At 40.5% G+C, this 17,685-nt stretch overlaps 1 protein-coding gene across 3 annotated transcripts; it reads right to left on the bottom strand.

Moving 5' to 3' along the window:
* Nucleotides 1-1,984: 1,984 nt before the first annotated feature.
* LOC135099827 (cytochrome P450 9e2-like) lies at nt 1,985-17,367 on the bottom strand. 3 transcript variants are annotated; one of them, XM_064002401.1, is made up of 7 exons: nt 17,237-17,367; nt 13,753-13,962; nt 12,468-13,152; nt 9,374-9,592; nt 3,972-4,032; nt 2,569-2,759; nt 1,985-2,462 (listed from the first exon to the last, which is right to left on the bottom strand). In XM_064002401.1, exons 2-7 carry the CDS (start codon nt 13,930-13,932, stop codon nt 2,296-2,298), a joined length of 1,503 nt encoding a protein of 500 aa, XP_063858471.1. In that variant the 5' UTR covers nt 13,933-13,962; nt 17,237-17,367; the 3' UTR covers nt 1,985-2,295. The 3 variants fall into 3 exon arrangements, with proteins under 3 accessions (XP_063858471.1, XP_063858470.1, XP_063858472.1); XM_064002400.1 differs by lacking the exon at nt 17,237-17,367 and adding an exon at nt 15,092-15,249; XM_064002402.1 differs by lacking the exon at nt 17,237-17,367 and adding an exon at nt 15,092-15,249 and having other exon boundaries at nt 12,903-13,152.
* Nucleotides 17,368-17,685: the final 318 nt, after the last annotated feature.

Raw genomic sequence — 17,685 nt, 5'->3', positions numbered from 1 at the left:
GGGATGAATATATGAACACGTCACATGTGAAATGGATATATGAAATGGTGAATATATATATATATATATATATATATATATATATATATATATATATATATATATATATATATATATATATATATATATATATATATATATATATATATATATATATAATAATGATAATTGTCGAGACTAATACAACACAACACAGCAACAACCCTACAACATCAATCCGACACAACAACCAAATTATGAGTAGAATCAATGACAATTTACGCCTTTTCGAGACCCCAAGAGCAGCCGCAGACTAGCCACACGTATGGGCTTCCACAATACTTGGGAGTGCACGACTAATATTCTCCCAAACACTAGTCGCCTTATGGCCCAAACACACTCTCCCACACGACAGGCTCTCTATGCACTTGTTTTTTTCCTGGTATCAGACTGGTACTGCATCTACAAGCAACACCACACACAAAGACAGATGTGCTGGGTGGTGTGGTCATGTGACAGAGGAGGGGAGGGAAAGGGGAAGGAACAGGGAGCCGAACGGCCTAAGACGTGTCGCCCCACCACATTGCTTCTTGGTTGAGGGGTAGTAACATTTTAATCTACTTGCTTGCTAAGGTTTATCAAAGGAGCCAACTGTAATTTAATCGTCTCATTGTAAACTTTGGTTTCCTGTTGCTTTGTCTCTGTCTATGCTTCTTCATTCTTTCTCTTTATTTTATCTCTTTTAACGTGCCACAAAGAGACTGTACATAACAATATCTATGTATCTATCTATCTATCTATCTATCTATCTATCTATCTGTCTATCTATCTATCTATCTATCTATCTATCTATCTATCTATCTATATATATATATATATATATATATATATATATATATATATATATATATATATATATATATATATATATATATATATATATATATATATATATATATATATATATATATATATATATATATATATATATATATATATATATATATATATTATTTATTTATTTTTTCAGAAGTGACCTCTTATTTTGCAACTTTATTTTCTCTTGAAAAAAAAAAAGAAGTGAAATCATGACGGTGACGAAACTCAGAAGGGTCACATTTTTTAAATACTTCCTGAAATAAAATAAAGAATAATCACATTTTAATATACGCGCCATACATATACATACATTTTAATATACATACATACATTTTAATATACGCGCCTACATTATGAAGTAATTTCGCTCACAGGTCACTTCGTTCACACACAAGCTCAAGAAAGAAGGGACTGGGGGAATAGGCTTGTGACAATTGTGCGGGAGAGGTGCTGCAGGTGGGGTTGAACGGTTTTTGTAGGCCCAAGGAAGCTAGAGAGACTTATACTTCCTTGATGAGACTCTAGCTTCCTTGTGCAAGATCAGAATGAGGGTCTTGGCACAGCTTTGGAGTGGTCCGAATCAGCTGGGTTGGTTGGAAGCATCGCCGCTCACCACTCCACGAGCTGCAAGGCCAGTCTGCCTTTAGCCGCGGCCGTCATCGTGGGTGTGCATCAGCGTTTCACAGTAAGCATCACGTGGGGCGTGTAATAACAAATTTACGAGTGTGGAGAGTCCGATGAAATGGAAACAACGTGACACTTTATTATAAGATATGAAGACTTCCATATTTATTGAACAAGCAATCTAGATACTTTTCGTTGACGGAAATTCGTATAGTTAAGTATCTGAAGTGCATTCAGGTGTTTTATCGATATTACAAAGTTGGTTTCATTACGATACATGCTCTTGCCTTGCCATGATCATACCATACAAGAAAATAGTTGTCTTTTTATTTAAGTGGCTCATCTTGCATAATTATAAAAGGTATAGAGAAATCTACCAGCTCCCTTGCATTCTACAGCTGAAAATTGGTTGACTCGTGTTAGAAACGCTTATTTTGTCCTTTATGTCCTTCAGGCCACAGAACACGACTTGACAGAAAGGAAGGAAGGAAAGTGATGTGTATGAGGTTACATGGAAATTTTTATTGTATCTTGTAATATTTTCAGTGACATGTAGGTTTAATTTTCCTTTGCTTCCTCACATCCATGTTTGTAATCGTATGTGAATTGTTTCCGTGTAGGTGAATTCATGTCTTTGTCTCGATGTATATGTACTGCATAAGAATGTGTTTGTTTTGTGCCCAACGAAAAGCTTCATTGTGTGTCCTTTGTAACTGTAATAGTCTGCTTGCCCGACGAAATAGCTGCAATTGATAAGAGGCAGAGTGATTTACGCCTAATGTAGGTCATGGCATGCGAAATTGAACTTTGATTTTATTCTTCCATGATCGGTTTTACCTTTATGTTCAAATCTTTAGACCGCAGAAAAGCGCCTTGCTCATCTAAAGTCACCTCCTCATGGCCCGGCGCCAACTCCAGCTCCGCCCCCAGCAACAGCTTGGCCAGCGCCACCTTGGCCTCCATCAGAGCAAATCGCATGGCTGTAAACACCAAAAGGGAAAATTTACTGGTGTCCAACAAAATTATTGAAAAACCAAAATATACCTTAACTCCTAAGCAGGTCAGTCACTTCTGAAAGGCCCTCACCTAAGCAGTTCCTTGGTCCCATCCCAAAGGGCATGTGTGCGAAGGAATTGATATTGCCTTTGTTCTCGGGGAGGAAACGGTCTGGGATGAATGCCTCGGGGTCTGGCCAGTGGCGGGGGTCGTGATGGAGGGCCCAGATGGGCGCCTGCACTATGTCTCCAGGCCTGATGGTCAAGTCAGTACCAGGTAACCTGTGAAAACATTTCATGTTGCGATTAATGTATATTAGCGTGGTACTTTTCTTTTATTGATCACATTATTTTTTATGAGTGAAGGAAGCTGGCAAAGAGCACACACACACACAAAAAAAAGCTTGTTCAACAGATGAATCTTCATACTCCTCTTGAAATAGTTTAAGTCACAAGAAAGGAGAGAAAATAAATAGATAAATCAGAGTTTACCAGTGGTGGAGATGAAAAGAGTTAGAATATACATATACAATAAACATATATACATATACAATATAGTACATGAGTAGTGTACCTAGTAAGAATAATAGTGAGTTTATAGTCTTCTGCTGCGAGGCTGCTGGATGAGGAAGGGAGGGCATGCAATTAGATGTTCTAGAACAATAAACAGGTTAACAGAAGTTAACATGTGAGAGAAAGACTGAACATCCAGCTTCATGAAAGCTGTTTAAACATTAGATGAGATGTGAAGTTTCCAAAGGAGGTTTCTAGGGAAAGACAGCCCTTGAATAAGAGGGGATAGCTGTCTGGGAGTTTGTGGTAAATAGATGGATGGAAAAAAAAGGGAGACATTAAACAGTAAGGTTGCCTTGCCCCAAAAACAAATTATAGAAAAATTGGAAGTTAGGCTTTCACTACATGAACTGTTTGATCTTTGCTGAGTTTGTCATCTATTTGATGGGAGAGTCATCATTACAAAAGTGGACGGGGCAAGAAGCTTATTATTGAGAGGATCATTTATGCGTAACAGGAGAGTGAGCAGTATGGAAGAGGCCTGTGGGACACCAGCTTTATTAGATTTAGGAGAACAGTTACTGTCTATCTTTAAAGTAACAGAACACCCAGAGAGGAGAACTGAGATAAAAGTGCAAAAAGATTTATAGAGACTATGAATTTAATACGAAAATAAGTGACATGACGTACTTCAATAAAAGCTTCTAATATGTCAAAAAGGCAACAACAAAGGTTTCAGCGAAACTCCTAAGATACGATGACCATGATTCATTTGAAAAATTTAAAGATCGACAATGGATCGTCCTTTACAAATTCCATACTGACATAGAAAATTTCATCCAGAACTGAATAACTCTGTGACTGTTATTCCAAGTTAGATGCTCAGCATCGAAGAAGCAAGAGGAGAAGAAAAAGAAGATTGTTTTTTATCTTACACTCTTACATGGGAAAAAATAAAATTAAACCTGACTGGTGACATACTTGTAGGCCTTTGTGCAATAACGCTCCATGAACAATGCTGGTGGGTAAAGCCGAAGTGTTTCTGAAAAGAATGGAAATAGAATATAAATGGATGTGACGAAATTCATTGAATTAAGAAATGGCCAATAAATCTTACTGCTTAATGTAAATATAAATAAATAAATAAATAAATAAATAAATAAATAAATATATATATATATATATATATATATATATATATATATATATATATATATATATATATATATATATATATATATATATATATATATATATATATACACACACACACACACACACACATACACAGTAAACCCTCGTTATACCAGACTAAGTGTGGCGAAGCAACTGACGCTAAAGGTGAAAATCCGATAAAAGCGTCGATGATTGTGTCAGGAGCGCTACAACATCTAATAACATCTGCCGGTGCGAGACTGAGGCAGGAGTGTATGAGTACCAGGATTGCGCTGCCGGCCAGCCCAAATTACTATAGAGCAATGTGAAAATTGAGATTTTTTTCTATACATTATGGCATAGAGTAGACAATGTATGGTAGATGGTAGACAAACACCAAATTATTACAGAGATACCGTAATTATGGCAGACAGCGCAACCCTGGTCGGTGCGGTGTGTGCTCACCACTACCATCACCCTCACCCTCCCTCCCTCGCTCTCTCCCACTCTCACTCACTCCTTCGCCACCACTGCTTACTAGGATTTCTTACCAGGATGAGCTCCACTAGAATGGAGCTCCTAACATGCCAACACGCTACATTGTAATAAAATATTTGTGATGACAAACGTGTACCTGATGTAAAGTACTGTGGAATGTGTGTTGTAAGCATTTAGTGAATTATCAATAATAATACACAGTTAATATTTTGGCCGCTGGCCGGACATTCTGCGTCATTTACCAATATTTATCTGGTAAATCAGATGGATGGTCTGTAGGCCATACATGTCCGTTAAATGCGGAAATCTGCATTTAACGATTGGGTTGTGAACCAGATTCAACCACTCTCACAGTTGCCATTAACTCAGCTACCTCCTATGTAGCTTAGTGCAGGGCACAAATACGCGTATACAGGGTCCTTCTGATCTTCTGCAACAATTAAATAAATGAGGTTGCCACTCTGTTTGTACCTGCTCATGGGGAAAGGAATCAACAAACGCCCAACAGATGCCAAACACACCCCACTCGCTGAGAAAGAATCGTGAAACCACGTGCTGGGGGAAGGGGCCACAGCTACGACAAAGGACACGCAAGTATGATATTTGTAATATTCTGTGAGCTATCTCCTACTAGAGAGAGAACCTCTCATGTTCACAGAAATATTATATTCTTCTGTTAGCAAGCGATCTATTTACGGTCTTCCAGAGAACAAGCAAGTACCACCTATACACGGTAAAACCCAGGGAGAGGAAACAACCACTAACACAGTATCTTTATATCCTCCATATTCTACAAAGCTCCTAGCAGAGCTTTGAAAACCAGTAGCATTTAAACTCACAAAACAATGATGACACAAATACACCAAAACAGACGGAACCTGGAGGGTCAGAAAACCACACTCGGCTCCAACATTACAGACTTGGTCAGAAAACCACACTCGGCTCCCAACACTACACACTTACATCAACACAGGGATGGCTATTGCCATCCCTGGCACAAACACTCAGTCAGTCCTGTGACTGGTACTTTTCCTAATTAGTATAGGCAGCTAACTCATATAAAATACTAGCTAATAAAAGCCCTCTAATATATATCCCCAAACCCCGTGCCAACGATCTTGCCTTTGCAACAATATATGTGTCCTTCCTGTATGACAACAAAGATCAACTGTTGAACAAAGGGATGCCCCCATGTGGCTCAGGAGAGGAATGCACCCAAGTGAGATCATGCGATGGAAGAGTGGGAGAAAAGGGGGGGGAACTGGGTGGTGTGAGGCCTGCCTCCCACCCTGCTGGACGCTCCAGTCACTATGCTGCTCTCCCTCCCAGCAAAACATTTAAGTTTCGAAAATTCTAGGGGTTTTATTTATGGGGTGGGTGAAAACTAATCACATTATAGGGGGGGCGGATCAACTCTTCTGCCCCTGCAATCTCAACTTTCATAAAAGACTGGAAATTGGGAAAATTGAGTGAGGAAGAAACACTTAACATCTATTTTAAGTCTTACCGTAACTTATCCACGCATTCCTCAATTCATCATTGATGCGTCTCTCTCTCTCTCTCTCTCTCTCTCTCTCTCTCTCTCTCTCTCTCTCTCTCTCTCTCTCTCTCTCTCTCTCTCATCTTTTTACTTCTCTTTCCTCTTCCCACTACCTTCTAACGATTTCACTGCATGTAACAATATATATATATATATATATATATATATATATATATATATATATATATATATATATATATATATATATATATATATATATATATATACACACACACACGCTAGCCAAAAACTCCTTCATTAACAGAAAATGTCAAAACCTTTCAAGATCTAACTCCCCTCGTGATTTCTGTCATCTAGCCAAAAATATCCCCAATAACTTTGCTTCTTCTTCTTTCCCTCCTCTATTTCAACCAGATGGCACCACTGCTATCACATCTATTTCTAAAGCTGAACTCTTCGCTCAAACCTTTGCTAAAAACTCTACCTTGGACGATTCTGGGCTTGTTCCTCCCTCTCCTCCACCCTCTGACTACTTCATGCCACGTATTAAAATTCTTCGCAATGATGTTTTCCATGCCCTCGCTGGCCTAAACCCTCGGAAGGCTTATGGACCTGATGGGGTCCCTCCTATTGTTCTCCGAAACTGTGCCTCCGTGCTTGCACCTTGCCTAGTCAAACTCTTTCAGCTCTGTCTGTCAACATCTACCTTTCCTTCTTGCTGGAAGTTTGCTTTGCCTACATTCAACCTGTTCCTAAAAAGGGTGACCGTTCTAATCCCTCAAACTACCGTCCTATTGCTTTAATTTCCTGCCTATCTAAAGTTTTTGAATCTATCCTCAACAGGAAGATTCTTAAACATCTATCACTTCACAACCTTCTATCTGATCGCCAGTATGGGTTCCGTCAAGGCCGCTCTACTGGTGATCTTCTGGCTTTCCTTACTGAGTCTTGGTCATCCTCTTTTAGAGATTTTGGTGAAACTTTTGCTGTTGCCTTGGACATATCAAAAGCTTTTGATAGAGTCTGGCACAAAGCTTTGATTTCCAAAGTACCCTCCTATGGTTTTTATCCTTCTCTCTGTAACTTCATCTCAAGTTTCCTTTCTGACCGTTCTATTGCTGCTGTGGTAGACGGTCACTGTTCTTCTCCTAAATCTATTAACAGTGGTGTTCCTCAGGGTTCTGTCCTGTCACCCACTCTCTTCTTATTATTCATTTAATGATCTTCTAAACCAAACTTCTTGTCCTATCCACTCCTACGGTGATGATACCACCCTGCACTTTTCCACGTCTTTTCATAGACGTCCAGCTCTTCAGTAGGTAAACATATCATGCAGGGAAGCCACAGAACGCTTGACTTCTGATCTTTCTAAAATTTCTGATTGGGGCAGAGCAAACTTGGTATTGTTCAATGCCTCAAAAACTCAATTCCTCCATCTATCAACTCGACACAACCTTCCAGACAACTATCCCCTCTTCTTCAGTGACACTCAACTGTCCCCCTCTTCTACACTGAACATCCTCGGTCTGTCCTTTACTTATAATCTCAACTGGAAACTTCACATCTCATCTCTAGCTAAAACAGCTTCTATGAAGTTAGGTGTTCTGAGACGTCTCCGCCAGTTTTTCTCACCCCCCTAGCTGCTAACTCTGTACAAGGGCCTTATCCGTCCATGTATGGAGTATGCCTCACATGTCTGGGGGAGTTCCACTCATACTGCTCTTCTAGACAGGGTGGAATTAAAAGATTTTCGTCTCATCAACTCCTCTCTTCTAACTGACTGTCTTCAGCCTCTCTCTCACCGCCGCAATGTTGCATATCTAGCTGTCTTCTACCGCTATTTTCATGCTAACTGCTCTTCTGATCTTGCTAACTGCATGCCTCCCCTCCTTCCGCGGCCTCGCTGCACAAGACTTTCTTCTTTCTCTCACCCCTATTCTGTCCACCTCTCTAACGTAAGAGTTAACCAGTATTCTCAATCATTCATCCCTTTTTCTGGTAAACTCTGGAACTCCCTGCCTGCTTCTGTATTTCCACCTTCCTATGACTTGAATTCCTTCAAGAGGGAGGTTTCAAGACATTTATTCATCAATTTTTGACCACTGCTTTGACCCTTTTATGGGACTGGCATTTCAGTGGGCATATTTTTTTATTGGATTTTTGTTGCCCTTGGCCAGTGTCCTTCCTACATAAACACACACACACACACACACACACACACACACACACACACAAGGTGTCCAGATGACACCTTGACATCTAAGTGACAGGCCTCATCAATCAGCTGACTGCCAAAGTGCGTCTTTTTGCTATAGTGAAGATGCCTTTCACATTCAGTTACATTAACACAGTATCTTTATATCCTCCATATTCTACAAAGTTCAAATATTCGAACATGATATTCATGTGATAATATTTGACATAATATTGATTCTGTGATGGGAATGCCCTAATTGGACCAGCAGAATGCAGTCGCAGGTATGCAGACAGAAGACACCAAGAGAGCAAAGCATTGTACAGAGTGTATCAGCATCTCCGAGAGAGAGGATGCAGCCTATCCCCAATATTTCTGCAGTAGCTGGACTTTTCTGAACATCTCAAGACAGTATCTTTCAGATGACGATACGAAGCCCTATCATCAGTACAAGAATACAAACGCAAATACATAAAAGGGCAAAATTCATAGAACATAGCACAATTTTTCATCATTTAGAAAGAATATCGTTTAATCTTAAGGGACATTATTGTAGTAGCGGAAATACGGGCCAGTCGTCATAAAGCTGGTACGTTGCCGCATATGCTTAAAAAGTAGCATTAAACAACCAATGTATTGCTGTGTTACTTGCATGTTCTCTTCACTGACACATACGAAAATTTAATCTGTCATTTGCTAACTGTTTCCTATAAGGCTTTGATTGCGTAGATTGTACATATAAAATTATCACTTGATGTTGCTCGGCACCACTCGAATACGTAATGAGAAGGAAGGAGACGGAGGCCCACCCAGGCGAGCGGTTCCAGCAACACACAACTTACACATTAATTTCTCGCAAAATAAAGCAAAACACAGCATGCGTATGGAGTATTTTCGACTTAGAATTACTTGAACTATCAAATCCCAAAGTATGTACCTTAATTCGCAGGACACCCTTTTCAACAGCTGTGGTCAAACAAGACAATTTTTACTTGATGATTTCCATGCAGGTTCATAAAATTATTTGAGACTCACCTTGGAGGCAGGCCTTGAGCAGCTTGCCTTCCATGATGCCATGGTAAGTGATGCCGCCGTACTTCTTCACCAGCTGCCGCACCTCCTCTCGGAGGCGCTGCTGCTGGTTCTTGTGCTTGGCCAGCAGGAAGGAGGAGAAGTCTAGCAAGGAGGCAGTTGTTTCGTATCCAGCAATGATGAACAGGACGCTCTGTGCTATGAGACTCCGCTGGCTGAGCACTGCAGAAACAACAGTAAACTTTACATTATTAACCTAACACTATCCACCTCTCTCCTTCTAAACCTCATCTTTTCCTCAATGAAATACAGGTGTCTGAGGCAACTGACATTAGCCCGTTTTCTGTTCCCTCCTACTTTCTCTATATTCATTTTCAATTCAAAGCTGGATGTTACGTTTATGTGCGCAACAACTTAACCTGCTCTCATACCCACGCTCTTGAATCTTTTGAGTTTTCCACCATCTGGCTACGACTACAGAGTCACTCTCAAACTAAATTTATCTGTGCTGTATACTTCTCACCTAACTCCTCTGACTATAAGAAGTTCTTTGATTACTTAACTTCCAAAGTGGAACACATTCTGACTCTCTTCCCTTTTGCAGAGATCTCCATTCTTGGAAACTTCAGTGTTCACCACCAGCTTTGGCTTTCCTCTCCCTTCACTGGTGAACTAGCCTTCAACTTTGCTAACCTCCACGACCTAGAGCAATTGATGCAACATGCTACTCGTATTCCTGACCGTCTTGGAGATACACCCAACATTCTTGACCTTTTCCTAAACTCTAATCTTTCTGCTTATGCTGTTACCTTGTCTTCTCCGTTGAGCTCCTCCGATAACAATCTCATGTCTGTATTTTGTCCTATCGCTGCAATCCCTCCTTAGGATCCCCTTAGCGGAGGTGCCTCTGGCGTTTTTGCCTTTCCTAGTTGGGGGGACCCAAGGAGGTATTTTGCTGATTTTCCTCGGAATGACTACTGCTTCCGTGTAAGAGACCAGTCAATGTGTGCCGAGCGCATAACAGAGGTGATAGTGTCTAGCATGGAGGCATACATTCCTCACTCTTATTCTCGACCTAAACCTTCCAAACCTTAGTTTAACACAACTTGTTCTCGTGCTATACATGATAAAGAGGTGGCCCACAAAAGGTACTTGAGCCTTCAATCACCAGAATCTCATACGCTTTATATTTCTGCCCGGAACCATGCCAAGTCTGTTCTACAACTAGCCAAAAACTCCTTCATTAATAGAACATGTCAAAATCTTTCAATATCTAACTCCTGTTGTGACTTCTGGCACCTAGCCAAAAACATCTCCAATAACTTTGCTTCTTCTTTTTTCCCTTCAGATGGCACTACTGCTATCACATCTGTCTCCAAAGCTGAACTTCTCACTCAAACCTTTGCTAAAAACTCTACCTTGGACGATCCTGGGCTTGTTCCTCCCTCTCTTCCACCCTCTGACTACTTCATGCTACTTATTAAAATTCTTCGCAATGATGTTTTCCGTGCCCTCGCTGGCCTAAACCCTCGGAAGGCTTATGGACCTGATGAGGTCCCTCCTATTCTTCTCCGAAACTGTGCTTCTTGTGCTTGCACCTTGCTTAGTCAAATTCTTTCAACTCTGTCCATCAACATCTACCTTTCTTTCTTGCTGAAAGTTTGCCTACATTCAACCTGTTCCTAAAAAGCGTGACCGTTCTAATCCCTCAAACTACCGTCCTATTGCTTTAATTTCCTGCCTATCTAAAGTTTTTGAATCTATCCTCAACAGGAAGATTCTTAAACATCTATCACTTCACAACCTTCTATCTGATCGCCAGTATGGGTTCCGCTCTACTGGTGATCTGGCTTTCCTTACTGAGTCTTGGTCATCCTCTTTTAGAGATTTTGGTGAAACTTTTGATGTTGCCTTGGACATATCACAAGCTTTTGATAGAGTCTGGCACAAAGCTTTGATTTCCAAACTACCCTCCTACGGCCTCTATCCTTCTCTCTGTAACTTCATCTTAAGTTTCTCTTCTGACCGTTCTATTGCTGCTGTGGTAGACGGTCACTGTTCTTCTCCTAAATCTATTAACAGTGGTATTCCTCAAGGTTCTGTCCTGTCACCCAATCTCTTCTTATTATTCGTCTATGACCTTCTAAACCAAACTTCTTGTCCTATCCACTCCTATGCTGATGATACCACCCTGCACTTTTCCACGTCTTTTCATAGACGTTTACTTTTCATAGATGTTTACTTCAGGAAGTAAACATTTCATGCAGGGAAGCCACAGAACGCCTGACTTTTGATCTTTCTAAAATTTCTGATTGGGACAGAGCAAACTTGGTATTGTTCAATGCCTCAAAACTCCATTCCTCCATCTCTCAACTCAACACAACCTTTCAGACAACTATCCCCTCTTCTTCAGTGACATTCAGTTGTCCTCCTCTTCTACACTGAACATCCTCGGTCTGTCCTTACTTATAATCTAAACTGGAAACTTCACATCATATCTAGCTAAAACAGCTTCTATGAAGTTAGGGGTTCTGAGACGTCTCCGCCAAATTTTCTGACCTCCCCAGTTGCTAACTCTGTCCATGTATGAAGTATGTTTCACATGTCGTGGGGGGTGCTGTTCCAACAATACCACTCTTCTAGACACGGTGGAATCAAAAGCTTTTCGTCTCATCAACTCTTCTCTTCTAACTGACTGTCTTCAGCCTCTCTCTCATCCCCGCAATGTTTCATCTCTAGCTATCTTCTGCCCTTATTTTCATGCTCTTCTGGCCTTGCTAACTGCATGTCTCCCGTCCTCCCGCAGCCTCGCTGCACAAGACTTTCTTCTTTCTCTCACTCCTATTCTGTCCACCTCTCTAATGCAAGAGTTAACCAGTATTCTCAATCATTCATCCCTTTCAGTGGTAAACTCCACGTTCCTATGACTTGAATTTTTCAAGAGGGAGGTTTCAAGACACTTATCCTTCAATTTTTGACTATCGCCTTGGACCTTTTTCTGGGACTGACATCTCAGTGGGCTTTTTTTTTTTTTATTGGACTTTTGTTGCCCTTGGCCAGTGTCTCTCCTACATAAAAAAAAAAAAAAGGAACGCACCAAGTTTACTGTTGGGGTTGTCGGAGTTGTCTCGTGCCTCTAGCAGCAGGTCCAGAAAGTCCCCACGCGTCTTCCCCGCCTCTCTGGCCGCCACTGTGTGCTTGACTACGTCCACAAAAAAGTCAAGTTCTGGAGGATTTATACTCACGTGAAGTGCTTTAAGGAGTCTGGGTACAACACCAAATGCTATGAATTTTGCAAGTCTAAGAGATGACATTTCAAAAAATGCTTGTGCTTTGCGAGGGAATTCAGCATTTTCGTCCATCAGAGAGTTACTCTCAATGCCAAAGGCACAAGAAGCAATTGTGTCCATAGTGAATCGGCCGAAGTTTTTCTTCATGTCTACGTGCGGGTTTTGTGCCGCTTGTTTCACTGAAATCTTAACGAGAATATCAGCCTTGTCGCACACCAGATGGAACATGCTTTTGATCTTGCCTGAGGTGAAGGCGGGCGACATAATGGCCCGCAGACTCTTCCACTGTGCACCGTTTACAGCCGACAGCATCTCCATCATCACCAAATCTCTTTCGTGGACAGTCTTCATATCAAAGTGTCTGTGATCCACAAAGTAGTCAAAGTCCTTCACAAAGATGTGCTTCAGTATCTCAGTATCCCAGACCAATAGAGTAGGCTTGAAGAATTCATAGAAACCACACATGCGGGCATCATCGAACTTGTTGCGAAGCTGAAAAAAAAAAAAAATCACCATTAAGAATAAGTAAACAAGTATTACACTTAAGAACTTAACTTGGCCAGTGTTTACTCCAGTCTTACTTCAACAAAAAGCAATGCAGTAAAATCCTTAGAAGCTATTTTTGCTGATTAAACAAAAACGATTTCTGATGCAGCTTTGCTTCGCGATTGAAATATAAGTATTGAAATAAGTATTAATACTGATGGCGTTCCTTTAATCACCGACGAACTGTTTTATGCACATTCAAGGGATTCCATGAAAACATGAAAGAAAAAATACACGAATGGGAAAGGGGACTAAACAATAACTGTAAACTGTGTATGAGTAGCACAGTCTAAAGTGCCGGACATTATGGACTATATTCTGAAACACTTAAGCGTTGCGCATCCACTATTTTCTAAAGGCTCTAGTTAAAGTTACCAGGTTTTTATGAGTATTCTACATTTCTAGTAACAGATTAACAAGATTTCTACATTAATGAAAGGAGAAGCGGTATGGAGAACCCGGCTGATCATCTCTGTTTTTTTTTTTAAATAATCATGGTGAGAGACCAAAGCACTTCTGAATACGGGCCATTGTAATAAACCTTACCTCGTCCTGGAACTTCCACGGTTTCTTGGCGGTGAAGATAGACTTGAATATGTGTCCGAGGAAAGGCGTGGCAGGCAGGCTGGGTACGCCTCTCGAAGCCCAGTAGGAGTGGCGCCACTTGGAGTATATCCACGCCAGCACCGCCACCGTCGCCAGCAACACCCATGTCTCCACGCCCATCGCACCGCGCCAAGTATCGCACGGTTACACCTGCATTAAAGTGAAGTATTCAAATTTATTTTTGTGTTTATTATCCAAGTTTACTGTGAATTAAGTCTCGTCTATCTAAGTTGGAAGCAATATACCATCTGGTTATATATGCAACTAAGATTGAATAATTAAAAACTTATTCAACGGCGTTCGCCAGTAAGATGAGATTAATTGCCGAATAGATTTGAAATTATACTATAACCTCTTGTCGAGCTTTAAGTAATTTTATATGTAGCCTTCAAATGGAGAGGTTGAGCATCTTTCAACTTTTATCTTAATGTACAAATCGCTTATCAGTACAGAGTCTTATTACGCAAAATACACTCAATAAACAGTATACCAAACAGTACAATTTCATGTCAGAAATGGTGACGGCAAATTTCGTTGTCATAACAGATTAATAGAAATGCTCCCAGTGTGTGCATCGTCAGCCATCTGGAGGTGAGTAGCAGCACCAGCGTATTGGCTGGTGCAGCCACAGGTAACAGACAGGTGCAGGGTTGAGGTCCTGTTAACCCAAATGGTCTCTCTCTCTCTCTCTCTCTCTCTCTCTCTCTCTCTCTCTCTCTCTCTCTCTCTCTCTCTCTCTCTCTCTCTCTCAGATAAATAATTTATTATCTAAATGTTATTCAAGCGTTCTATAGTACGCTATAGTTCCTGATGCCCCTCTTTCTTCGTCAGCGGTGTGTGGCTTGTCCGCCAACAAGTGTCCCGCTGAGGAACCTGTTTCCTCCATGAATATCATCACTGATTTAATTTCTTCCAGATAAAAATACTGCTACGTATTAAAATCGGTCAGTTGCCGATTCGGGCACTTGACAACCCTCTCCGATGAAAGTTTAATTTGTATATAGTGGAATTTCCTGGCTCCAGTCATTACAGCGATAATTCGAGGTAAGGAGCATACCCACAGTTTATAGCTATATCATGACCATATATCTGTGCAATCGAGTGGACGGTGCCGCTGACAGGGATGACGGGAAACCTCTTCATGAACGGCGAACCAGTCACAAACCTAACTGGATTTCACTTTGGGTGTGTGTACTTTGTTACTTGTTTCCAGCATTATATGTGAGCCAGTGATGGATCATCCTGTTGATATGTAGATGTATTATGGTTATAAACTTACTGTAAGAGAAGAGAAGGAAAGAAAAACGATCTTGTGCGTCTGGCAGCAACAACCCCACCCCTGAGCTCTGCATCCACCTACTGCAACCACTTCTGTGGTACTGACTGTCAGGGACTGACGGCTGGGTGACGAAGTGACAAGGTGACGGGAAGCGTCGCGTCTCGCGGCAGATTTGTGCAACCTTAAAGGGATTTTTTTGTCAGATACTCCTCGACATTAGACGCAAAAGGAGTCAATGACTGGCTTTAAAGACGCTGCAACAATGATGTCATATTTATCACAAGATTGATTCGCACTATACAACATAATATGATTGGCAGTAAAATATTTTTCTTGCATGATTTCTCGATTATGTCACAAATCAAGTTTCTTTTTTCCTAATGTGCATCCACAGAAAACGAAATAAATAAAAATGCAGCAAGTTGGTATCTTAATAACTTGTCGTTACCATTACCTCTGTAGCCCTAGGCCCGTGTGTGTGTGTGTGTGTATATATATATATATATATATATATATATATATATATATATATATATATATATATATATATATATATATATATATATATATATATATATATATATATATATATATATATATATATATATATATATATATATATATATATATATATATAACTCCTAAAAGACTTTTAAATTTACTCCCAGTTAAAAAGTTAATACTAGAAGAGTATATAAGAAACTATAAAAGTTTTCTGAAGTCACTTTTAGCTTGGAGTAAAAGTAAAATCTAAACTCGCAATACGTGCTATGTTTAGCGCTTAAGAAATACCCTAACCATTATCTTTTTGCTCTTGAATGTCAAAACAATACATAAAAGTATTTAATGTTAATTTATATTTCACTTTTCTATAAAAAAGAACCGTACTACTGACATACTTCATGAGTTTAATTATGTACATGAGGCGAATTCAGACCCGAGCCCGCCCCAGGGATGTCAACTCTAAAATGGTGGGAGCAGCTTGGCCAAGCTAGAGAAAGAGAGAGGCAGGTTTTCAGGATAACTGGATAACATACTAGTTTCTGCTTAGTGCAAAATGATTTTTCAAAATTCTGCTTATCCCTGTAAGCAGCTGTGGTCATGGATGAGTTAGACTGAATGCAATTAGCTTTATTAAGTTCCACTCCCTACAAGCAGCTGTAAGATGACTTGGTTAAGTTGGGTTGAATTCAGAAGGATTTGTTAAATTGTACTTACTCTCAGCAAGAGACTATTGGGTATCTGGGTGAGGTTATTAAGTTGAATGCAGAAAATAAATTCAATTCCAATTACTTGGACTGTTTGGTGACGGGTTAAGTTAGTTTGACACACACACACACACACACACACACACACACACACACACACACACACTTGCCAAAACACAATTTAAAATGGATCTCGGTGTCATGAGCTACAATTGCATTCTACAATTAACTTTATTTCATGCCTTAGTTACATATTCTGTCTCCTAATCTCTGGATGCAGTAATTTTTATATGTGTGCCATCAATAACACTAATGACAGGGGGGAAATCCTGCAGCTTATATAACGTGTTTGGCTCATCATAATAATCATGAGAGAGAGAGAGAGAGAGAGAGAGAGAGAGAGAGAGAGAGAGAGAGAGAGAGAGAGAGAGAGAGAGAGAGAATAAATCTGAAGATACTGTATAGTGCTTGAACCTCAAGGATTTTGGCTTCGTTGTACCGAAGTTATGGCCTTTATCTAATCTTACTCTCTTGAGTGCGACTCCATATTGCATTCCTCACAAGTTCTATCACATATAAAATGTCGCCAAGTGCAGGCAGAACTCTCTCGATCAGCTGAGCATCACTATACTCTCTTAGGACGCCTCTACTTTGCCGAAAATTGAGGTGTTGGGCTGTCATCCTACCGCCTAAAGTAATTTCAGGCGCCTAGGAGTACCGCTTACCACTCCTAGCCGCTAAGGTTTTTTAGGTCTTAAAAGTTATTATGTATTACTTTTAAGGAACTTCTAGCTATAAAAGTAAAACTGGTCACAAAAAGTACTTTTAGCCTGTTAAAAATGTTTATGTATGCGGGCCCAGAACGCTGAGTCACCGTGACGTGAACTCACACGGGTGGAGATCTGAGGGGTGGAGCGGTGGCTGTGACTACCCATACCTGGAATGGGATGGCGGTGGCTGTTCCTACGTTTACGTGGACTGGCGGAGCGGTGGTGTCACGGGTCGTGTGTGGCGGTACTGATTGCTGGGATGGTGGCAGTGTTTGCTGCACGTGTGTTGGTGGCAGTGTGTTAAATGGTATGTGTTAACATCATTGGTTGTCAAATGTTTTCTTGTGTTGGTGTGATGCATTAGTCTGTAAAATACATTCAATCTTAATGATACTGCACTTAGTTATCTAGAGAAGGAGAGTGAAACTGTATGTCTGTGTATGTGTGCCCGTGTGTCTGTCCTGTGTGTTGGATGAAACTGGTGCCCCAGGTTAGCTGTGTGTGGTAGTGTGTGGACAGCTATTTACTTTCCTTGATGTTGTAGTGAGTGGGCAGACATCGAGGAAGACTGGAGGTGACATCAATACGTGGAGCTTTATCTGCATTCTGATCACGT

The sequence above is a fragment of the Scylla paramamosain genome, chromosome 4 (assembly GCF_035594125.1).
Source record: "Scylla paramamosain isolate STU-SP2022 chromosome 4, ASM3559412v1, whole genome shotgun sequence".
Classification (NCBI taxonomy): Eukaryota; Metazoa; Arthropoda; class Malacostraca; order Decapoda; family Portunidae; genus Scylla; species Scylla paramamosain.
Note: the sequence above shows the minus strand (reverse complement) of the source record. Positions and strands in the feature narration are given on the sequence as shown.

Coding starts and splice junctions, on each gene's coding strand:
- LOC135099827 (XM_064002401.1), bottom strand. CDS start 13,932: ATGGGCGTGGAGACATGGGTGTTGCTGGCGACGGTGGCGGTGCTGGCG. Junction 9,593..12,467: donor CAACCCCAACAGTAAACTTG/GTGCGTTCCTTT, acceptor TTGTTTCTGCAG/TGCTCAGCCAGCGGAGTCTC. Junction 4,033..9,373: donor GCTCAAGGCCTGCCTCCAAG/GTGAGTCTCAAA, acceptor CATTCTTTTCAG/AAACACTTCGGCTTTACCCA.